The 25,510-nt window shown below is 38.1% G+C and overlaps 1 protein-coding gene across 6 annotated transcripts in view; it reads left to right on the top strand.

Moving 5' to 3' along the window:
* Positions 1-25,510, top strand: part of COL19A1 (collagen type XIX alpha 1 chain) — a 305,503-nt gene that overhangs the window by 115,556 nt on the left and 164,437 nt on the right. For all 6 annotated transcript variants that reach the window (XM_070514618.1, XM_070514620.1, XM_070514621.1 and 3 more), the window contains 3 exons: positions 10,609-10,662; positions 19,533-19,586; positions 21,181-21,216. In XM_070514618.1, coding sequence (XP_070370719.1) covers positions 10,609-10,662; positions 19,533-19,586; positions 21,181-21,216 — 144 coding nt within the window. The remainder of the gene's footprint in view (positions 1-10,608; positions 10,663-19,532; positions 19,587-21,180; positions 21,217-25,510) is intronic.

Here is a 25,510-nt window from a genome sequence, read left to right as displayed (position 1 = left end):
CTCTTCCAGATAGCCTCTGTGTCTCTTTGACATGAGCCAGTCATCTTTGATGCCTTCGTCTCCTCTGTTAGGATACAATTTCCAGGCTCCTGCACATTAAGTCCTAATCATACTTCAAGGCCTAACTTAGTTTCCACCTCCAACACGAAGGCCTCCTGACCACACCTGCTCATAGTACTTACCTCACCACTGAGCCCCTGTGGCTCTCACAATTGAGCCCTCCTGAGTCAATTAGCAGAGGCTGGTCTTCCCCAAACAGCAATGTTGAGTATCTACATCCCCAGCGCTTGGCATAAGGCCTGACACAGATTGTCATGTGATCAGTTTCTTTGATTACTTAATACTACTGTAAAGTAGCCTTTGAATTGTTTAAGTCTTTCAAGAACTTAATGGGAATAATTTTTCTTATTATGAAGCTTGAGATTCTAAGGTAGTTTAAAATATTTTCTCGTCTTGCATGTATAATTGCAAGTTTTCCTCACCAAAGTTCAAGGAGAAAAATTAAGCCACAAATTATAATAATATCAGCAGAAGTTATAAAAACAAAAGTAGTACAGAAAACACCTTATCCTTTGCCTCATATGGAAGATCATTTGTGCTCTCTCTATATATATATACATATACACACATATATATATAATTTTTCCCATATGACTTGAAAATGTTACTTAAATCACAGCTTTTTACCTCTAAATACTTCATTGTATATTTTCTAGGAATAGGGATATTCTCTTATATAACCACAGTACAATTATTGTTTTGATAATTTTACATTAACTCATTACATATTTTGATTTTAACAAAAATAAGTAACATTTATGGGCAGTTTGTAAACACCTCTCACAGGCCGCAGCTCAAAATAACGCCAAGATAGATGGTATTATCAGGCCAAGTTTATTGATAAGTAAACTGAAGCTCAGAAAGGTGATGTTACTGATGTTACACTCTTTGCTCCTTGCTCTTTGTACCTTGCTGACTCTGAGTGAGACCTCATAGAAAAGTTTATAGAAGATTTAATGCCAAAACAAGCATAGAAGGAAACTCTCTAGTCCACGCATCCTGGTCAGCCAGAGAACAAGTCAGAGACGGCCATGGGCACAGTGAGGCACTGGACCTTGCGAAATCTGCCCGTGGTGAGTGTGGAGGGTTTCTTCCAGATCCGTCCTTCTCACTGGATCCCCAGGCAGCAGCTGCAACAGACTGAATTGTCTCTCCCAGATGAGTGTACAGTTTCATCTCCTTTCCTCATCAGCAAAATGCAATGAAGTGAAGAATTTTGAAAAGAGCCTGAAATATTCTTGCAGACATTGCTGCAATTTGGAAATGTTCACACTAGTACACAGATGATTTGGTGGTTTTGAGAATTCACTCTAGATGTGGCACGGGTTCCAAATCAGCCTGAGACTGTCATTTAAAATGCCATTATTTTACACATAATTCTTTCTGGTGATATTTCATTCCAGAGACATTTGTGGTAGACCTACTGTGTGCCTCTGCCTAAGCACATGTGAGAAGAGGCAGACCAGCCTAATGATTTTTGAGGAATGGGCCCACCGTGGCACGTCTCCCATCCTGCTGTGCCCTACCCATGCTCTGTCCATCCACTCAGACATCACCTTAGCCTGACTTCCCCAAAGAGGTACTTCTTGGAATATCATATTACCAGGATTTATTCCTGCTATGTTGCCTTCCTCTTTTTTAAAATCAAATTCTCTCCCCCCTCTCCCACCCACCCTCAGCTAATCTGAAAATAACGTGCATCGTGTTATCTGTCGTTCCTAATGTAATGACCACAGTTTTTGGCCAATTGGCAAGGGTGGGCTGTGGCAAGCCATCTTGCCAACATGGCGCATTGGGACCATTTCTACGGATGCATTACTTTCCCACCATGTGTTAGTATCTGTCAAATCGCTGGCAACAGTTCTTTGAATGTCTCCTTTGTCCCTGTACCACAAGATCAGTTTTTAAGGAGCCTGAGAATTCTGAGACTACATTAGCAAATGTGAAAGACTGCTGCCTAACAGATTTCCCAAAGGTCTAACTTTCTAGAAGGGAGTCTTGAATTCTAGACTCCATACAAATGGCAAACGGGTGGCCTTCCTGCTGTAGCAATTGGCCAAGCTAACTGGGTAGCCAAATGAGGGAAGCTTCATAATGGATGGCTTGAGCTTACGTAAAACCATGCATTTGTTGAACCAGGATTATGCCATCACTTAGTCAGCAAATCGAAGCAAAGACCTGTTCTTGCTATTCTGAACTCCAAGAACCATCTAAACTCTTGGGTTATACTAACATTTTTATGCTTGAAATTCTTCGGAGTAATAAACCATCAAGTAGATCTTGGTAACGGTTGGTGATACACCAGTGAAAGAGTTTCTTGAAAGAAGATTTGCTCTTCGTATACGAAATATGAACCAAATTAAATTTAGACTCTGTAATTATTAATATATCTGCATTTTTAGTTACTGAAATAAATTGATAAAATATGATTTTGTGGAAGTAATTTTGTTAGATTAAGTTCTTTCTCCCCTTTGGAGAGATAACTTAATTAGATTTATGTTACAAATGCAATTAGGTGAGTAACCTTGGCTCTAATCCATTTAGATAAAAGAATTTCGAACAATTTGTGATATCACAAATAAGTTTATCCAGACGAAATCTCTTCAAGACTGTAAAAATCAGGGGCATTGGTCTCTGAATACAAGGTCATCTCAGCCTTTATCTCAGTCCATCCTTGTGGTCTTATGAAGTCATCATTTAAAAAGAATCTGGGTGAATGTAATTCATAATTTTGCACCTTCCATATAAATCCTTTTTTCTCAGCATTGCAACGATACTAATTAGGTAGGTGTAGAAGTTATTTGCTTTTATCAGTTAAGAATTCAAAAAGCCAATAATGGAAAGAGTTATAGATTCACACAGTTGTAAAGACAAATATGTAATTAGTCTGAGCCCCTGTTTCCACATGGCAGACTCCATTCACTAGATCACAATTAGAACCTTAAGCTCTGGCTTGGCAGGTTTTGAAAATCTAGCATGTTTCTCAGTATGTATTTAGCTGCCAGAAACACAGTCAGTTAGTCACTTCTTTATCATCATCATCAATAAAAACAACAGCACTAAATTAGTCTCTATTGTAAACTATGTTACAGTAATGCCAAGTCACGGAGAACTTTAATTTAGAAAAGAATTTCTTATTAGGAAAAGAAAAGTTCTTTTTGTAACTTCCTTTGGTTAATTAATCTATCTATGTGGATTAATAGTATACTCTATATGTATTTTTTTAATTTTCAGATTTATAACATTTAGGCAAAAGGGCTTTACTTAAAATTATATTCCTTAACTTATTGATTCTTAATAGTGGATAGAAAACAAGATATTTAATGGCTTAAATTACTGAAAAATTAACTATATAATAAATTTATTTGAAACCTTTAAACTTTAAAAATTCACAAAAGGAATGTGTTCTAATTGTTTCTGGTCTCCTACATTGAGTAGATTTACTTTCATGCCCATTGACCAGAGAATAATACCAATAAGATAGTCCCCATGCTAAATTTATTTTGTTAAAAGTTTGCACTGATTAAATATATAACATAAAATACATATATAGGGTAGAAGACTGAGTGAGAAACTATGTGCACATGCAGGGGAAATCTGAATAAGCCCAGCAAAACCAAAGAAGACTTGAGAAAGAGTGGCAACATTGAATGCCTTCTCCAATCCAAACTGACTGATCAGAAAAGGTGGTAGCCTTATGGACTTGAGTTGCTAAAACATAATTTCTGTCCAAACCATGGGATGACAACTAAGCTATTTGGACATAGGAGTGATTCTAAGGCAGCCAGTTTATGTAATGGGAGTCCCAGGCTGAGGGGAGAAAAATAAACAAGCCAGAAACAAGAACCAAAAACTTCCCACGTTTGATGAAAAATATTAATCTATATATCTGAGAAGCTCAGTAAGTCCTGAGTACGATAAACACAAAGAAAGCCACATCTAGAAACATCATAGTCAAACTGCTAAGAACCAAAGACAAACAGTAAATCTCAAAATCACTAAGAGAAAAGCAATTCGTTGTGTTTACGAAACCACAGGAGGAATAATGGCCAATGTCTCTTCAGAAACCATGGAGACCAGAAGACAACAGAATGAGATATTTAGAAAGAAATTGTTACTTTCTAGAGTTAATAATTCTAAGAATTGTTAATAATTCTATACCCTGTGAAACTGTCTTTCACATATCGAGGCAAAGAGAAAGACACTCCTAAATAACAAAAAATAAAATGAATTCTTGCCAGCAGTCGTGAGCTGCATGAGTTACTAAAGGAAATCCTTCAGGCTGAAAATCAATGACACTAGACAGTAACTTGGATCCATGGGAAGAAATGGAAAACACTGGAAACTGTAAATTCATGGGTCAGTGTAAAAAATTCTGTAGATAGATAGGTATAGATACAGATATTCGTATATATAGGTGTCTATATATTCATATTTAGATACATAAATATATACCCTTGTATTCTCTTTTCGTTTATTAATTTCTTTAAAAGCATATTTTTAAAGCAAAACTATAACACTGTCCTGTTAGATTTATAACATATGGATTTAATACATGTGACAATAATAGCACACAGAAGGGGAGGGAAATGGAGGAAAACTGGAGCAAAGTTGCTGTAGTTTACTGAAATTGTCAGTATTAACTGGAATAGATTGTGATAAGTTAAAGATGCATATTCGTAAGTGCTAGAGCAACCACTTTTTAACAATCTTTAAAAAAAGCTAAATACTCATAATAGAAAACTAAAATTGTGTGCTAAAAATATTTTTTGAACAAATTGAAGGCAGTAAAGAAATAAAGTAATGAAAAAGACATACGACATGTAGGAATCAAATAACAAACTAGAAACTTCGTCTAGCCCAAAGCCACAAAAGGTTTCTTCTATGTTTACTCTAGAAATTTTATAGTTTTGGATTTTACATTTGAGTCTAAAATCCATTTGAGTTAATTTTCATACAGTGTGTGATTTATGGACCAAAGTTCATTTTTTGTACATGGATATACACTATACCAATAATTACATTAAATGTGACCTAAAAGTCATATGGAAATACAAATGACCTGGTATAGCCAAAACAACTTTGAAAAAAAAAAAGAACAGGAGGACTAATACTGCCTGATTTCAACATTTGTTATAAAGATAATCAAGAAAGTACAGTATTAGAATAAGGATACACAACAGCATTGGAAAGAACAGAGTCCAGAAATAACTCCACATATGTGTGGGCAACTTATTTTCAACAGAGGTACAGAAACAATTCAGCAGATAATGAATAGTTTTTTTCAACAAAACTATTGGAACAATTAGATCTTCATGTCAAAGAATTTCAATCCATATCTCCCACATTATCCATTATGGGTTTATACATAAGTTTATAAATAAATTCCTAGACATGACACTAAAAGGACCATCCGTAAATGAAAAAGTTAATACGTTGGGGTTTGTTAAGTCCCTACAAGATAATTAGGATAATAGGAGTTCCTTGAAGATGTGAAAATTAGATGTGTCCTCTGAGCTGTTGACATGTCGTCAGTAAATGGAGATGAGAAGGCCCATCTTGGAGGGTTGCCGCTAGCATTAAATGAATCCTTACTGTGTAAAGTGCTTAGCACAGACTCTGGCGTATAGTAGGGTGTATGGAACAGAAGCTAGTATATTACTGCTGGTATCTATTGAAATATTGCTCATGCTAATAACTACCTGTATTGTGGATGATAATGGATTAGTTCAAACTCCATAAAAAGGTTTCATTACTGGGGCTGGCCCCGAGGCCGAGTGGTTAAGTTCGCGCGCTCCGCTGCAGGCGGCCCAGTGTTTCGTTGGTTCCAATCCTGGGCGCGGACATGGCACTGCTCATCAGACCACGCTGAGGCAGCGTCCCACATGCCACAACTAGAAGAACCCACAACGAAGAATACACAACTATGTACCGGGGGGCTTTGGGGAGAAAAAGGAAAAAATAAAATCTTAAAAAAAAAAAAAAGGTTTCATTACTTACCTGAGTGTAATGTTTTGGATGCAAAAGTACTGCAGTTTTGTTTGGAACGACTTTAACTTTTGGTCTGGCTTTAAAATTAGTTTTATCAAAGGATAGGAATTGGAAAAATTTTAAATGTAATCTAATTCCCATTTATCCTCTTTCCTTTGGTTGGGATTGCTTTTAAGTTCCCATCAGACTAGAATGATTTATTGTATTTTCAAAGAAGTTTCCAGAGATGTTCTGCTGGTTTTTTTTTTTTTTTAAATCTCTTTTTGCTTTTGAACTTATCCAAAAACTGAAAAACAATCTAACTGAATTTACTCTCTAACAACTTCACGTCAAATAAGTTTTCTTTCATTCTAGCTTAAATCTTTAATGCTGTAGTTTTGTTTTTACTCATTTTCTTCTCAATAGAGAAAGAAGGAACAGCTGGTTACTATTGTCAGATTTCTTTTGTTTGGGATTTATTAAGTATGCAACCCTTGAATATCTTTTTTTCCCCTGTCTGGATATAGAACTCCCACTGCTCTTTTCAGAGGATGATTAAATTTACAATGGAGACAACTTAGAGCTCACCTAGTCCCAAAAGATGACCTGAAGAACTAATGAGACCAGTTAAAACATTGTTAATTGTCACCCAGCATTTCTTTTGCTTTCCTTGTGGTGAACTGCCTGATTTGTCTTATGCTCAATTACCAGTGAGATATTGTTCTTTTCCTTATGAATGATAAAAACTCTGCATATTAATGATGTTAACTATTAGGCCACCGTATGATATGTTTTCCCATTTTGTTATTTGCCTTTTAGTTTAGCTTATAATATTTTTGTCTTACAAGTTTATAATTAATATTTTGTCAAATATATTATTTTTTTCTATCACGAATTTCTTTTTTTAGCTCCATACTTAGAGACACCTTACTCACCATGAGCTCTGAGCTATGCTCACTTATATTTTCTTCTGCTCTTTTAATATTTTTAAGTGGGTTGTCTAAGCCATCCAGAATTAACTTAAATGCAGAATTGCACATTATTTCTAATAAAGTCCCTGTTGTTTATTATAGCATATTGTTTCAGTCTGTTGTAACATTTCACATAATAAATCTGCCACACGTACACTCAACGTATGTGCTTATGAGTGGCTCCCAACTTGAGCCAGTTTCGCCCTCTATGGGAAATTTGGCAATATCTGGAGACATTTTTATTTGTCAGAATTGAGGGTAGGGTGGTGGGGGAAAGGCTGGCTACTGGCCTATAGTGAATAGAGGCCAGGATGATGCTGAACATCCTACAGTGTACAGGACAGCCCCCAAAACGAGGAACTGTCAATAATGCCTAGATTAAGAGACCTTGATTGGAGGAGAGAGAGAGAGGGAAGGGGGAAAGGAAGGAGAGTGAGTGAGCGCCATTGGGTACCGTGCATCTGCTAGTTTTATACTCATCAGCAGTAATAGTACCTGGCCTATGTTTCCGTTTTCTGCTCCGAGGGGCACTATCAGAGACTTTGCCTCCTTCTTTGCAGAAATCTAGATATGTTGTGTTTTCAGTTATTCCTGGTCTGTTTCAAAAACAAATTATCTTAATAGTTTTAGAGCACAGAACCTGGGGCCATACTGCCGGGACTGAATCAGAGTTCTACCCCTTATAAGTTGTGTGACCTTGAGCAAGTTACTTAACCTCTCTGTCTTCAGTTTCCTCATCTGTAAAGAGAGAGTAGTACTCATGTCTTTGTCCTAGATTGTCATAGAATTGCAAGATGCTGAAAGCAGTGCTTGGCACATAGTACACATTATAGAAGGGTTTGGTAACCATGATAATAATAAAGTAAATGACTTTTTTATAAACCGTATTTGATCACAGTCACACTTACTTTTTATGTTAAAAATTATGCTTTTTAAAATCCATTGCAGATTTTGCCAGCAATCACGTTGAACAGAGCGTTTCCTCCTTAGCCATCTGCCAGCTCTTACCCTCTTGCTCTGCAGCATAAACCCCAGCAGGGTGTCACCTCTGTTCTCTATGTGCTATTATTATTTAACTCTTAGTATCATTGTCAAGCTCGCAGATTTCCCTGGAGGCACATATCTCTTTAGTCTTTAGAGTTGCTTATTTTTTCTGTCTGTGAGAACCATTAATTTTGAATAGAGACTGTACTCATTTTTAGTTACATTCTGAAAGCCAGCAATGATATCCATGGAATTATATTTGTCTTCTTATGTCAAAAATTTCTATTCATTCTATTAACTTGTGCTGAACACATTTTGTGTCAACATCTAGACACTGTGTTGTTTCGGATCCTGTTACTAGATAGACATTTTCTTCTGTGTATTTCTGAGCGCCTTCACTCTTATTTTGCTTTCTGTCATATCTGACATCCTTTAGATCAGCATGTCCAATGGAGTTTTCTGTGAGGATGGAAATATTGTCGTGTGCACAGTCCAACATAGTAGGCACTGCTGAACACTTGAGTTGTGACTAGGGCAACTGAATAACTGAATTTCAGATTTATTTAAATAGCCCCGTGTGGCTGGTGGCTGTCATATTGGACAGCACAGCTTTGGGGGGTTTCCTTACCTGCCCATTTTCAGTTTGAAATCTTCAGTTTCATTCTAACTTGAATCTGTTTCACTGAATGTGTTCATATGTGCTTTTGCTTGTCCTTTATGTTATATATATTTTTTATATTCCAGTACTCAAGTTATTTTTACTTCATTCCCTGTGTTTTCAATATAGTAAATTAGATGATTGGGACTGTACATGTGTATTTCTGTTTGTAGAATATTTAATGTATTATCTCTTAAAATCCGGTGCTTCCTTTTCTTTAATTTTTTTTTTTTAACGATCGACACCTGAGCTAACATCTGTTGCTGATCTTTTTTAAAATTTTTTTCTTCTCCTTCTCCCCAAAGCCCCCCAGTACATAGTTGTATATTCTAGTTGTAGGTCCTTCTGGTTGTGCTGTGTGGGAGGCCACCTCAGCATGGCCTGATGAGTGGTGCCATGTCTGTGGCCAGGATCCGAATTTGCAAAACTCTGGGCCACCAAATGGGAGAGTGTGAACTTAAGCACTTGGCCACAAGGCTGGCCCCTCTTTAAGTTTTTTTTTTTTTTTTTGCAAATAAAAATAATGTTCAGGGGCCAGCCTAGTGGCATAGTGGTTGAGTCCACCCTCTCCACTTCAGCAGCCCAAGGTTCGCAGGTTTGGATCCCAGGTGCAGACCTGCACATCGCTTATCAAACCATGCTGTGGTAGTATCCCATATACAAAAAGTAGAGGAAAATTGGCACAGATGTTAGCTCAGGAACAATCTTCCTCAAGCAAAAAGGGGAAGATTAGCAACAGATGTTATCTCAGGGCCAATCTTCCTCACCAAAAACTAAAAATGAAAAATAATGTTCATTGCAGAAAAAAAAAGAACAACAGAATACATAAAGAAGAAAATAAAATCACCCGGGTGGCTCAAAGCAGAGAGAATTATTATTGTTACTACACACACACACACACAGAGTGATATGTGATAGACTTGGACGAGTTTTTCTATACATAACATATTCATTTATTTTTAAACACTTTACTAATTATACAGATAATATATGTTTATTCCTTTAAAAAATTGAAAAACACTGAGGAGTATAATGAAGGGGGAAAAAATCATCCATAATCATAAAATGCATAGATTAACCACTTTTATTGTTCTGATTTGTTTTCTTCCTCTGTTGTTTCTAAGACCCATAGGTGGATGAATACGCAGGTAGGCAGGTAGATGGATAGGTAGACAGGCATTTTTAAAAAATTTTTTGAATTAATACTACAGATATGCAGGGTGCACTAATAAAAGTATATACCTTTCAGAAGGTAATCAAGTGAATATATATGTCACTATGAGTATGTGTCATCAACAATGGTATTAGTGGCCATTTTGAACATTTGTCACTTTAAATTAACCAAAATAGGTATTAATTAACACTCACTAAATTTCTTAATCCATTACTTGTGTCTTACTTTTTACATCATGAGAGCTTTCCTATAGTATAAAATAAAATTCATAAACATGATTTTAATGGCTGCATCATATTCCATTGTGTCTATGTGCCGTATTTTATTTAACCGGTTTCCTGTTATTGACATTTAGGATGTTTCTCTTTTTCTTACTACTATAAATAGCATCCCACTCTACATCTTAGTGCCTTAAAACTTTTCATCTCTAATTATTTCCTTAGGATACATTCTCAGAAGCAAAAATCACTGGGCCAAATGAAACGAACAGATTTAAGACCCTTGACGTATATTGCCGAATTGCCCTCAGGAAAATTCTTTGTTGCTTATAGAAGAAAATAAATAACCCTTGTTCTATTTCTATCCTTTTAATCATTTTTATGCAGCTTTTCTTTGAGCCTTTAACCTTCTCTTTGGTTTTAGCCCTCAGAATTGTTTTTTTAATAAATATTTCTTTCAAGGGATTAGCAAAGTAATCATGTTGTTATAAATACCCAAACAATGTAACTCATTTTTTCTTAGTAAAGGTTTTCAAATGTAACATTTTTCATCACATAATTGTCTCTTTCTAGGGTGAACAAGGAGAAAAAGGAGATCCAGGGTTGGCTGGCATTAATGGACAAGACGTAAGCCTAACTCTTTTTTTCTAACATTCTGTTTACATTTTGCCCCTGAAATATGCTGACTTTCTGGCACTGCTAAGATTCTGCTATCCTTGGGAGAACTGGACACCATCAGTGGATCAGGAGTCAAGGAGGGGCTCCAGAGAGGCCCAGGGTTGTTAGTTTTGTTACAAGTGGTTCCTTAGTTTTATATATCTTGTCTATTTCATACTTGCGTTCATCCTTAGCAGTCCTTTCGTCCTTGCTGTTTCTGGCTTGCATCTTTCCCCTCTTCCTTTCTCTGTCTTTTTTCTTCTTACGTGCATTCTCCTGTGGCCTGTGCTCTTACTCAGGGCTCCTTTTCATCTTACCCCAGATCTCTGTCCACTGAGGGGACTGTGAAGGTGGGATCCTAGGCATGAAAGGGAAACCTGTGTCTGCGTGTTGCTCACCTGTCACTGCTCAGTTCTTCAACCTCAGGGTTGCAGATGGCATCCTGGGATGCCATCCCCAGGAACAGCCTCAAGTCCTAGCATCTCCGCCTCTTCTCACTAGAACATTATCCCTCTGGAGCTTCCAGTTCTTATGATGAAATTTGAAGGATAGCCCAAATCTGGTTTTCCTCTGAAATGCAAATTGCTCTTACTTCAGGTCAAACTCACCATTGGCTAACTTTACTGGGGGAAGTGTCTATGATGAGAATTATTTTTTTCCACAGTTTCCTTTTTTCACTTTCGTAAAAATGTTTTAGAAAGGTTCTGAAGGGCCACACTACCTGATTTATGGATAAAAGAATGAGGAGGCCAGATTTGGTTCCCTGATGTCCTGGAGCTGTTATGAAGCCCATCTTGTTTGCAGTCAATCGTTACAGTGGGAAGAGATGCTGATTGTGTGGTCCCTGGAGCCTGTGGACCACGTAAGAGGGATACCTGAGGGGGCGGGGGCTCCAAAAGAGAAATGTCCCCGGAGTTAACACTGGCTTGGTACTCTAACCCGACGACTTTACTCTCTTCCTAAGAAGCCCCAGTCGAGTCTTGAATATGACCTTCATTCTTGTTCCTCTCACCTGTGAGGTGATTTTCTATGCCAAAGAATGAGCTAGCATCAGTGGCCTGTAGCTGGAGGAGTCTGCATCTTCTCTACCTCCTTTGGTACGTCAGGACGCTGCATGTCACAGCTGTTGGCCCTACACTAAAATAGAGCATCTGATTCACCTCCCTACCCCAGTCCCGAGGTACCTGCTGTAGGGGTAAGAGTTCTGGAGGGGAAAGCCCGAACCCGGTTGTGTCCTAGGTCTGTCACTAGTTGAGAAAATCACTTCTCAGAGTCTGTAAAGTAATAGAATAGATTCTGAAGTCCCCATCACTATAATGTCCTGTCATTTTACACGAAGAGATTAGTAAGATTACGAACTTGAAAATCATTATGCCATCTAAAGCCTTTGTTCAGGTGTTTGGAATTCCCGCTCCATGTAAGGCAATGTAGGGAAAGGAGAGAGGAGCCCAGCTGGAGCCAGGTGGCGGGGGGCTGGGTGTGAGGGGCTTGCCCTCCCCTCTGCACACAGGGCAGGCGGGCCCAGTGTGTTCTATAAAAGGGATAGAATTTGGGCCTTCGCCTGTGTTTTTGCTCTTTCTAGCATGCTCTTTGTGAGATCAAAGACCATTTCTTGGAATCTCTAGTTCTTAGTAAATGTTTAGAGTGAATAAGTTCCCAGTAATTATTTACTAAATTTTCATTTAAAAAAACTGGGATTATTATAATAGTCTAAAATATAAGAAATTAGAGTCTAAACTGGGATAACAGAGAGAGAAAGGAGTGCGTGCACAGATAGTGATATTGCAGAGGTAAAACATACGTAATTTGGCACTTTATGGCAGTAGAAACTCAAAATAGCCCAAGATTTTGACCGTTCATCCTGGGAAGGATATTGTCTTGTGATAAACGCATGGGGGCTGAACAAGGTTAATGACAACGTTGCCAAAGATAACCAAGCTGCATGTCTGTGGCTCTCTGAGATGGAGGAGCAAAACAAAGATTTTTAGAAGTTCATTATGATAATATTAGAATTGAAAGAGAGGGAGGATTTATCCAAACACTTGGCTAAAACTGGAAGGAGATTTGAAGGGTTGGAACCCAAAGTAGGTTCACATTAGCTTATAAATTTGGAAATTTTTCTCATGTTGTCTGACAGTAAGGTGATGTGGCTTTTTAGAATTAATTGATTGATGCACACATGTGGCGGAGTGCCTGCTACATGCCCAGATGCTCGGGCAGCCATGGCATGAGCTCCAAGTCTGAACAAGGCCACCTCGCTGAGAGAGCCCATGGCCCAGTGGGCAGGGTGACCTCTCCTCTCCGACAAGGATCTTGAAGAGCCCTTCACATGCCCCCAGTTGCAGGTGTAATTTCTTTAGCACCATCACTGTCTAATGTATCTCATTAGGTACACGATAAACCATGACAAACATTAACTTTTCTCACTTCGTTACTTTATGATGTGTAGATGATACTATTTTCCTTTCCTTAGTTTTGCCAAAGATATTCAGGAGTCATGACTAAGGAGAAATCAGAGAAAGTATTGAAAGGTGTCCTTTTTCCCTCTCCTATCACTAGAATGACTTTAAGTCCGAGGAAAATGGACAAATGCTCAATTATTTCATTCTTGGTGGTGATGTGTTAATATTGTGTTATAGTTCAGAAACTTTTCACAGGGAGTTTGAAATTCAGTCCGTACCCCAGCTTTATGGGCTGGCGAGCGTAGCGGGTGGTACCATCCCTGTTTTCAGAGGCAAGAAATAAAGATTGGGAAATAAAGCAACTTTCTTTTAGAAAATGGTAAAATCAGCCTTTAATTCTACATGTTTGACTGAAAAGTCTATTTTCCCTCTAAATCATGCCACACTTGCCATTGCCTGTTTGTCAATGCTCAAATAAACTGACTGCCCACTAAAATCACTGAGCGATTATGAAGGTTCGCTCTGACTTTCGGTCCGCGAAGGTCCACGTTCTTAGGGAATGAAGGTTCTAGAATAGCTGTTTCGATCTGAATTAAAGTCAAGCTGTGATGGGATTATAACTTCAGAAACATCCTGTTAGAATGCAGAGGGAATAAACTCAATGGCCCAGCTCCCTCTGGCTAGTTTCCAAGTCAGAGAAAATTGGAAGAATTTAATATCCCTACTGAATGAATTCAAAAGCCTTTTTAATAGTCTTTATTTTCGGATATTACATATAGTTTGATGTAAATGTATCTTTTAATAATTTCTTCCATTTCAGCTTTCCCACAAAATGGGCAAGCTCACTGTGGCAAGTGTAAACCTGATTTAAAGGGCCATATGCGGCAGTTCAGTCTTCCTTAACGGGGCACTGTTGGTGTTTTGGGCAAGACAAATTCTTTGTCCTGTGGGGCTGTCTTGCAAGAGCAGAGTGTTTAGCATCCTTGAAGGTCAACAGCTAAATGCCAGTAGCAGCTCTTAATCATTAGGCCAAAAAAAACAAAGGACTCTGATATCTTTCTAAATGCATCTTTGACTGTGTGTGTGTGAATAAACTTTGGATTGATCTCCACACTATTAGAGTATTGAGCTAAACACATGTTCCTATTTCCCTTACAGTCTAAATGATGCATAATAAATAAATAAATAAACCAGATTGAAATTGTAAAAAAATTGAATTGCTAGAATTTAGCCTTCAAAATGCAAGACCTTAGCTTTACACACATCCTAGTTTATAATTAAGTGATTTTGGTTGTGACCTAATATGAGACACATTCAACGATGGCATCTCAGAATGGACTTGAGAGGGAGTCTTATAAAGTTGTTAATGTGGCCTTCGGAGGCAGACTGCCTGGCTCACATCTGGCTCTGCCTCTGCCTACCTGGCATCCTACTTGGTACATGACTTATTCTCTCTGCCTCAGTTTCTTCATTTGCACAATGGGATGATAATATTAATAACACTTATCTCAAGGCTTCTTTTTTTTTTTTTTTTGAAGATGAAAGGAGTTGTCATACATAAAGCATTTAGAACAACGTCTTGTATGCAGTAAGAGCAATATAAACATTTGCTATTATTAGAAACTGGGTTGAATAAAACATTTATCTCAAATAGAAATATCTTTTCATTTGTTTGTTTTTGTGGGGTTATATAATCTTAGAAAAGTAGATTTCAATCATTCAGTTTAGTCTCTTCCTCTGCATCTTTATTATTGTCTTTCAAACATCCCTTAACAGAATTACAGCATCTGATGTTCCTAAAATAATCATGTTAATCTCCTTATACTAATGCAATCTGAAATACTGAATACAAAAGTATTGAAATCACAGAGCTGAGATAGCTGGCGACAGCTGGTGCCACTGCTAAGGAATATGATGCAGTCAGTGGAAGTCGGGGCAAAGAGTTGACTGATGACTTAAAAATTTTTAACAAATAACATTACTTCGTATCATGTTCTGAGTTTTAAAGATGCTACATACCATGAGTAGTAGGTCTTCCAATAAAAATTAATTTCATAGTCTACCTGCTTTTATAATTCTAATTGTAATACTGTCCTTCAGCTTTCATAAGGGTTCCTGTCTCCATATAACATGCAGAATCAACTACTGTGCTTTTGAGAATCTTTATATATGTGAATTTTATTGAGAACCTTTATAGTAAATGCCTATCTTATTCAATATGAAATTCAGAGTCTGTTCCGTTTAATTCTTCATGCTTTATGGTGAGTGCTGTGTCTTTTTCTCCCCAGTACTGAATAACCATTGATAGCAGCACCAGTGTGACATGAGGAGAAAAACTACACTTGAAGAGGCATTACTGATCTGTTTCTCAGAGCCCATTATGGTGCCCTGGCCTTAACAACATTGCACTTTATCACAGGAGGACATGAGTTACACGGTCCTACTTCAGTGGCCATAAAAGTGGAAGCTTGGCAAATGCAATGCTTCTCAATGCGGTTTATCCTTTGTGAATTAAAGCACAGTTGTTCCATATCCATCAAACTGAGTACAACACTGAACAGAATGAATTATTAGTGATCCCTTAGACTTGGACTTGAAAAGTAAAAGCAACATTAAGTTCCTACCATGTGCTAAGTGTTTTTACGATGTACGATTCTCAGAACAACCCTTCAAGATAACTATTATTTATACCTTTTTTATAGGGAAGCTTAAATAACTTACCCAAGATTGGGTGTAAAATGCCATTCCTTTCCTGACTCTCCTGAAATCCACATCCCGGAAGTCTTGAGCACTTCCAGTGGAATTAGGCATCTCTGGAACTGCTGTGTGCATCTCCGATAGTGCTCAATATTCACACTGAGTCGTAACTGGTTGCATTATCCTCCTTCCACCTTCCTGACTGTAGTGATAATTAACTGATTCAATTGCCATAACTCTCCTTTCCGGAAGTTGCAGTTAGGGTTAGTCAGGCAGGAATGTTGACAATTTTTAATATATTATTTTATGTCTAAAATAATATTTTTGTCACAGGTAACATATGTGATGATTGTGTCATAGTAATAACTGGAACACCAGTGGATCCAGAGCTCAGTGTCATCCCATGCCCACCCCAGAGTTAGCCATTTTCCTGAATAATATAATAGTAATAACTATTATTATTATAATAATGTTTCCTGCTTAATATTCCTTTCCATTTTTAAAAATAATGTTTTCATGTTTATCTGTTCATAGGCATAGGGGGTTTAGTCTTGCATGTTGGTAGCTGTTCAATAAGGCTTATTGAATAAATGAGTACTTGATGCCTTTCTCAGCCATTTCTTTCTTCATGTTTGTCTTTTCTCTGGATAGTGTTACACCAGCAAGAAGATAGAAAATCTCTTTTTAATAAATTTTCAGCTCGGTAAACAGCATAGCCTCCTAGCCACTTACTTAAGCGAAGTGCAGATCACCTTGATGCTTCCATTCCCTGTCTTCATTTCCAGCATATCTGCAGGTCCTGCCTTCTATGTGCCAATTCCAACCCCTTCTCTCCATGTCCACTGTCACCCGCGGTCCCGCCATCTTGCCTTCTGGCCTGGAAGCTGTGATAGCCCCTGTTCTGCTTCCACTTTTGCTGAGTACAATCTATCTTTACATTGTAGCCAAAGTGACTTGGGAGGGTGGGGAGCAGACAGTCACATCCTGTATTTCCCTGCTAAAACACTGAGTAGCTTCTCACTGCACTTAGAACAAAACCCATCCTTCTTCCCGTGGCCTACAATTCTCTATGTGCCGTGACCCCTTGCTCACCTTGACTTCATCCCCTGCTCCTCTTCTGCAGCTCAGGACGCTCACTCCTTTCACCTGCAGGCTTTTGTGCTTGCGTTTCCCTCTACCCCCAACATTCTTCCCAGGATCATCACATGGTTGGCCCTATAAAACCACAAATGTCACCTCCACACAGAGGCTGTTTCTGGCCCCCCCAATGGAGTAGCAGCTTTCCCCCTTTGCCCTCGTAATATTCACCCTGTTGACCTGTTTGTCGTCAGCCACCTCCTCTTATAGCATGAGTTCCATAAGGGCGAGAATCTTGACTTTGTTAAGGAAAAAATTATTCTGACACTTGTTAAAGCAGTAAGGAAGACTTTTTATTCAAGACTATTGCAATTGGAGTATTGAAGTAGGGGAGAGAGATTGGGCTCAACTGGGAAGGCAACAAGGGCAAGTGGGGATATCTAGCTAATGAACAGAATGAAGGTGTCAGTGGGTGGAAAATTACTAAGAGCAGATATCAGGGATAGAGGGATTCCTGCTAAACTGACTTAACAGGATTCTCTCAGAAGACAGGCCAAAGACTTAAACCTCAAAAGTTGAGGATGAGGGATTGATCAGATGTCAAGGGTGGGGTGGGTGGGGATGGTTCTCTCTAAACTGAATTAACGAGATTCTTGCTAAAACTGGGTTAGGCAGACCAAAGACAGGACAGAAGGGGTACCAAGGCTGAGGCCTAGTAAAGAAGACAGCTCAGAGGAGCCCGACTAAAGTCTGGTAAAGGAGAGCCTTTGTCAACTTCTTGTTCTTTTTTGTATCTCTAAATAGTGCTATCTAGTATAAATATTATATGTTATATGCATTATATAATATGTAATATTATATGTATGTATTATATTTTTAAATATAGTATTACAAATTCATAACAAATGTAAATATATTACATTTTCTAGTAGACACATTAAGAAAGGTAAAAAGAAACAGGTGAAACTAATTTGAATAATATATTTTATTTAATCCTATATCCCAAATGTTATCATTTCAATATATAATCAATATAAAAATTATTAAGGGGCTATTTTACACTCTTTTTTGTACTAAATATGGAAAACCCAATGGGATTTTACACGCACAATGCATCTCAACTCAGACTAGTGACATTTCAAGAACTTGAAAGCTACATGCGGCACATGGCTACTGTAGTGATGCTGCAAGTCTGAAGGTTGGAAATGTGACTGCATACAAGGTATATAATAAGTGTTTACTGAATAAATGGATGAATGGGTGAGTGAATTAAGAATAAAGTCTATTCAAAGAAATGGCGATTTTCTTCCCCCAAGTGTTCAGAACATGCTGGTCCCAAGTTTTACTTCAGAGGCTTGTATAAATAGAGTATGTGTTGCTTGATTTGGGAAGGAATAGGTATTTCAAATAGTAGGAGAATATCACATCTCAGATATAATTTTCACTCATCCTAATTCTATAACTGCTCCAAAGTAATGATAGAAGAAACAAAGCTATGAACTTTATCCATGAAGCTATTTATGCAACTACAAAGGTTTTTTGCGAATTAGGTGCTGTTTTCACCCGTTAAATTTTTTCTTAAAGACTACAGTTTTCACGTACTCTCTGCAACAAGATTATTTTAAATATCCAGTTTTCTTTTGTTCCTTTAAATTCATCATTGGCTTCTATATGGAGTAGCTATAGGGGAGGCATTTGGCATTGTTTATTTGCCACAAAATGTCAGAGCAGGAATAGCTGGGTCCGTCAGCTAGGAACAGTGAGACCCCAGGTTTGCTGTGCATCGTGTGGCTTCAGAATATTCCTTTTTTCCATTATTGTTCTTCCTTCCTCCAATGTGTTAAAAAGGATGAGGAAAGCTCTTTATTCCTGTTTACCATACAGCCATGATGTGTCTGTCCAGCTTTCTTACACTGTGAACGCACTCAGTGTGGAACTGACCTCCTCAGTGAAATCTATCAGGATATTGCTGAAAGCTGTCACTTCTGAGTCAGATCAACTAAATATCCACCCCAACACTCGAGAGTCCAGAAGATTCATGAATATAGTCATCTGATATGCTATCTATGTCTTATATAGTTTCATTTTGATATCTCTACAAATCCAGGTAGAAAAAAAGACAGGAATTAGAGAACTAAAACATACTTCAAAACAGGAACAGCTTACATTTTAGCTCCAGCTTTATGAGTCATAGGAGAAGAATACATCCTTCGTTCCTTTTCCCCCACAATTAGATTTCTTGATGGAGATGTAAAAATGTCTTTGATTTAAATCTTGAATTTTTTTGGCAAGCTTTATAAAGGCCAAATCAATGCTAAATCAGAGGTATTTAAATATCCACATATTTAATCCAAAGTGGATACTTAAAAGCCCATATAGATCTAAATGATGTTCTCCCAGATGGTGAATTAATGTAATTTGAGCAGGAAGCAAAGTTGCACAAATATGCAGTATTGAGGCCTCGCGCTGGTGGAGTGTGTCTGTACCCTCCACAGCACAGATGTCACTTAGCATGTTAGTGCCGGTTGTCTCTATCCTATGCACTGAAGAATGGGTTTGGGAATCCAGTAAATTATGATTTATCTTGTGACAAATGACTTGTTGGAAATTGAAGCATTCTCTGAAGTGTATATAGAAATCACAGTGGTTGTATTCTTTGCACAGGGTTTGAAAGGTGACTTGGGTCCTCGTGGTCCACCTGGCCCAAAAGGAGAAAAGGTATTGTATTCACTCAGGAAAGTGCCAATCTTTTCTGAAGAAAACTCTGAGAACCTATGCAGTGACTTTTCATTAATACTGTTCAACTGCCAAAAGTGGATTGTGTTAAAATTAACCAAAGGCTGTTACGTTAAAAGCATCTGAACCAGAAAAGCCTTTTGGTTCATCTAATCAGTTTGAAGAGACTCAATGCACAGTTGCTGGTCGACATTAATTTGTGTTTTTAAGATTCCCCTTTTCTCTCCCTTGCTTAACAGCATGAGGTATTCCATCACTAAATTAGCAGCTGTGTCCCGTGTCAGGGACCCTGCCAGTAGCACTGAGGTGCTACCCTGATGGTGAAGCAGGTGGCCTTTCGGGGGAGGGAGGCTAATTTTGAACCTCAGTCTTAGTCTAAATGCTCCATTTCCTGCCACCTTTTCTTGTATGCCATTTTATAATTGGCAGCGACCTTGAAAAGAGAATTAAGAAACAGTAAAAGCAAGAGTTGTGATGAAACTTGAATGTGTGGATGTTCGGCACTGTATTTTGTTTCTATTCTCAGCGCATTTAGAAATCCTTCAGGTATTTACAGCATCCACATATTTAATCCAAAGTGGATACTTATGTATCTACCTCTATGTTAAAGCTGATCTTGCACATCAGCCCTCGGTGACTGATTTAAGCTACATCAATGTTCCTTAACAACTATTGGTTATTTTTATTCAATTGTTTCCCAAAAATAATGATTATACAATACTAAGTCTTAACTTCTGAGGTGACTATATGAGATGAGAAAAGAGAAAGCCTGAGCACAAGAATGCAGCCTCCCCGTGCCCCACACACAGTGTGTGGTCTCCATGATGTCCCCTTAAACAAGGATCATAGCAGAGATGCTTGGTCTTCGTAACTGAGTTCTTATGAAATAAAGAGGGGTGCTGATGCAGTCAAGCATACAGGTGACGTATTTATAAACTGGAAAATAGTGAACTTTTAGATGAATCATTTTTTAAAGATTTTGAATAGTTTGTCAATATAATCACCTGGTAATTTGTATTCACATAGGTCAGCAAAGCAATGTTAATATTTAAAAATGCATAAATATAGGCAAAGCCTCTTACAGTTGATGGCAAGTGCAATGCCAACTCAGCAGAGCTTTAGAAGAGACAATGGGACTGCTTCTTGCAGCTGGAAGGCGTGAAGTGGGGAGACCCACTTATTATTTCTGCTGATCCTCGTTCTAACTTTGTCAGAAAAATTATCCATCGTTGTAACATTTCCCAGCTGCTCCGCTGGCAAGTAACCATGTTGGAAGAGATATTCTTTCTAATTTTGGATTAGTAGACAAAAGAATAGAAATTAGATTATTTTAGCTTTTCAAAACAAGTTCTGCTGCTGCAAAAAGCATGGGTGTGCTCAAGGTGATATTTATGTCATGAAAGCTAAAAGCACACGAGACATTTTTTGTTGTGCAGAGACTTCTTTCAAGATAAAATTCTATTTTTCTTTCCTTCAAGATTTATCTAGATATTGCTTCTAGCCACTCAGAATATTTATAAATCATATGTGCAAAAAGGGACTATTGGTAATTGCAGCTTTTAAAAATCTATTTTAGGGAGATACGGGACCCCCAGGACCACCAGCCTTAACTGTAAGTATTCTTGAAATCAAAATTCAAAATTGGAATATGTTATCCTGTTTATTATTCACATTATGTCATGACTAAACCAGAATTAAAGCCATAGGGTATTTTGAGAATCGAAAGTGACCTTAGAGTAGATCTAGCCAAATCTCCAGATTGGAAAGACGGGGTATCTGCCCACAGCAGTGAACTGTTTCACCTGAGGTCATACCTGGAGTTACCAGCAAAGTCCGGAGGCAGCACCTAGCCTGAGCAATTTCCTCTACCTTCCGTATGGTTCCTAATTTTGCCCCTGAAATGCTTGATTATACCTTCTTAATGTGACATTTAAAGTTCATGGAAGTAGAAACACTTCTACTTACTCTAAAAACTGTAAAAGAACGAAATTAGCCATATACCCAATGGGTTAAAAACAGCACCCTATTTCAGCTGATTCTTGCATTCCCCCCAAACCTGCCCAAGACCACTGTTTATCCCTACATGATTTGCTTCTAGGATCTGCAAATAATAAAATGGCAAAATTTCAGTAACAGATTTATGAGAAAAGTCTGTGATGTGCGAATAATTGGATTGTTCTCAATTAAATAGTTCATCATTTATTAAGCATTTAATCATAAATATATAATGCTTTTATATTTAGATACAATTTACTGTTATAGATTTTCTTCATAGGCCGTTGAGGATTCTCATTTACCTTAAGATTTGATCTAAGACTGACTCTAAGCCTAATGGAAAAGAGGAAAGGTTTTTAAATAGGATTATTTCTAGCCCGAGGTCTCTTGAATTTTATGTTGTTATCTAATGACATAAGTTAAGAATCTAAATCATCAGTTTCAAAGACCTGTCCTGGCCACAGAAGGTCAGGTGGTTTAAGGATGTCTTCTGGTGTCTGGATGGAGCTCTTCCCAACAGGCCAGCACGGGACTGTCAGAGGTGTGTGGCTTCGATAGCGTTTACGTTTATCTTTGCACTTGAAAATGTCATTCTGAACAAGACGCTAATAATGCCTTACACAAATAATCTTTGCAAAGCTTACCTCAAGGACAAATGCCTCTTCATAAATGGAAAATCTAAGGAACCAAACAGATGACCGACTTAGGAAGAGCCAAATTGAATTTGCAGTGGAATTCTGTGCTTGAAGCTTTTATTTTCAAGAGGGAAATAAAAACTATTTATTTGAGAGGAGGTTTTAACTGAGCACTATTCCATGTTTCATACTTTGTGGAGTTTATTTTAAAAATGATTTGGCAGTGATTTAGAGGCAAGCCGGCTCGTGTTCGTTGAGTCACATGTTTCTCATTCCTCAGCGAAGTTATGTGCTCCACTACTCCACTGAGTTGTCTGGTTTCCTCGTCGTTTTCAACTTGTGTTTGAAGACAAAAATGCCATCCATGTGTATCATTTCACCTGATAGGCAATTTCAGCCCCTCACCCAGAAGATTGTATTGCACTCTATCTGTTTTGTGGATTTTTAATGACAGCTGATGTCTTCCTGCCAAGTTGCACCGTAGTGATGTCTCTTTGCACTACGCAGCTGGCTGGTACCCAGGAGTGCAAGCCAATTTTTATGCTTGTCTAAAGATATGACAAGGCAAAGAGATTGTGAAATGAAATGTTTTATTTCATAAAGTAAAATACTCATATTATTTAGGTATTTCTATTTGTATGCTTGTCATTACTTTATTAATGTAATCAATGGTTAACTATGCAGTGGGGGTAAATTGAAGGCGATATCAAGTTACCATGCACTAAATATTTCATTGTTCTTACAATGCAGGTTGATACATTTTAATGAAGTGATGGATAACAATCTACAAGGGAGCCAAAATGACTTACACCACTATATTTGGATTAAATGAGGCACCAATCTATAGCAGTCAATGAACTTAGAGTTCATCCTTAGTGGTTCTTAAAGCCAGCTGCACACTCACTCCATGGAGAGCTTTAAAACATGCCAATGTGGGCCTCCAGCCCCAGAAATTATAACTCAGTAGAGCTGATGGGGAAGCAGCATGTTTAGAAAGCTCTCCAGGTAGTTGTAATATGCAACTGGAGTTGAAAGCCACTGTTTATGGGCACTATATTGGAAGAAGCTTTTTCCTACTCAGAAAATTCTTTTAGACTTTTGAAGAAGTCTGTCTTTCATCTGAAATCCAACTTAATGCATGGTAATAAAGAAATACCTCTTTCCATTAGGGAGGCACATGAGTAAAGCTAAATTAAGACTGAAGCCTTCTTGGCTAAGTGGAGGAGATTAGGGCTAGGAAGTTTCTCTTAATTACAACCCTAACGCAGCCACTCAAGGACTCCTGTGGGCTCAGGTGCCTTAATGCGTCTCAAAATTTAACGTGCACTGGAACATTCAGGGGTCCTGTTCAAATGCAATTTTTATTCCGTAAGTCTGACGTGAGGGCCCGAGAGTCTGCACTTGTAACTAGAGGATGTGGAGTCTACTACTCCTCGGACCACACTTGGAGTCCCAGGCTCGGTTCCCAATATTCCCCAGCTGGCTGCAGATGCGCTGCCTCCTTCCATGGGGCAGTGGTTCTCCACCTGCACTGCACATTAGAATCACCTGAGATGCTTTAAAAACTCCTGTTCCCAGGCTGCCCCATAAACCAACCAAGTCAGAATCTCTGGGGTAGGACCCAGGCAAGAGTTGTCTTAAATTTTTCCCAAACAATTCCAATGTGCAGCCAAGATTGAGAACTAATACTCTGAAAGCGTGTCGAATACTTTTCGCCACAGCTTCCTCTTTCACAGCTTGAGCAAACATTTTAGAATTACTCATTGCATCAGTATTTGTATCAAAAACACACAACCTGATTACTTTCGGAAGCTTCCAGGAAATGCCAGATTCTCTATTAATACTTGTGATTTGGTATCTAATTACTTGGTTATAGAGGATGAACATCTATCTCCACATTTACAACCCACCAGCGAGGCCGTCAACAGTCCTTTCTTGAGCAGGACCACAGGCGTTAGCAACTCTAGTACACAGAGTTCCAGAGACATCTAAGCAGGCAGACCCGAACTGCCCTGAATAAATGAGGAAAAAAAGCTGAACACTTTTTTCCCTCCAAAACATGCACAGTATATTTATTTTACTTTTATTTGTATTTTGCTCAATAAGAAATTGAGAGAAATAGTAGTTGAGCACGCTGAAACATTGCATGTCCTCATGCAGGGCAATGCTTTTTTGTGCACAACATTTTTGTGGAGGGTTGTGTTTATCCCTGTTATTTGCATGTCGCTGTGGATGACCATGCTTTGGCTAATATTTTAAATTTTAAAAATCACATAGAACCATTGCATTAAAAAAAATCCAATACATAAAGCTATCCGTCTATTTTCATTAAATGGTACTTTGTTTCTCATTTATACTTTTTCTTATAACTGGCTGGAATAATCGGGTCTCAGTGGAGGAGATGGGTCAGGAGTAAGAGAGGCCAAGTATAGAAGGAGGAAGGAAAGGTAAAGTTGTGGAAATGGTGTCAGTGAAGCACAGACCAGAGTCCTAGACGCAGCTTCATTAATTAAATTCAACACAACAGCTCTCACTCCTTCTTCCACCTTTCGCTGTCCCACCGCCTCGAAGTGTTCTCATTGCCAGTGACCAGCGCCTCCTCACTCTCCAACATACGGGGAACCTCTTACTGAGAAAGCCAACCAAAATGGAGCTGCAGTGTGCACTCCACTCCTTTGCTATTTGCAGAAATGAGATCCCATTTAGAATGTCACAAGTGAATCCCTTTGATAGCATTTGAATCCATCTATAGATTCATGTTCGCAATCATATGGACAGAACTGCCTCAGACAAAAAAAAAATAGCTAAAAAGAAGGAGGATGGGGAGAAATAAAGAAGGAAGGGAGGAAAGAAGGAAAGAAGGGAGGAAGAAAAGAGAAATCTGGAGCCTGTAAAAACTTCATAGAGGTTAATCATTATGGCATTAACTGTCACTTACAGCATTTACCCTTTAAATATCCTCAGTCTACTTGACTCAGAAAAAAATGGAATGATACTTTTTGATACAATGTTAATAAACTTGTGAATCTTCCCACTTACTTCCTTTAATTTACAGCCTTTCCAACAACAAAAGATTAAGGAATAAATTCAAGAACAGTTCTATGATCCCTAAGTGGAATGTCTGGAAAGTAGTTGATAAAACAGTGCCCAAGAATCTTCCCTAAATGCTTCTTTTTACAAAATGTCCTCTGGAGATATGGTAAGGAGGTTGAAACTCCTTTCGTCTCAAAAGGTGAGAATGTGGTTGAATTACACACAAAAAAAAAAAGAAAGAGA

Source organism: Equus asinus, chromosome 8, assembly GCF_041296235.1.
Source record: "Equus asinus isolate D_3611 breed Donkey chromosome 8, EquAss-T2T_v2, whole genome shotgun sequence".
Taxonomy (NCBI): Eukaryota; Metazoa; Chordata; class Mammalia; order Perissodactyla; family Equidae; genus Equus; species Equus asinus.
Note: the sequence above shows the minus strand (reverse complement) of the source record. Positions and strands in the feature narration are given on the sequence as shown.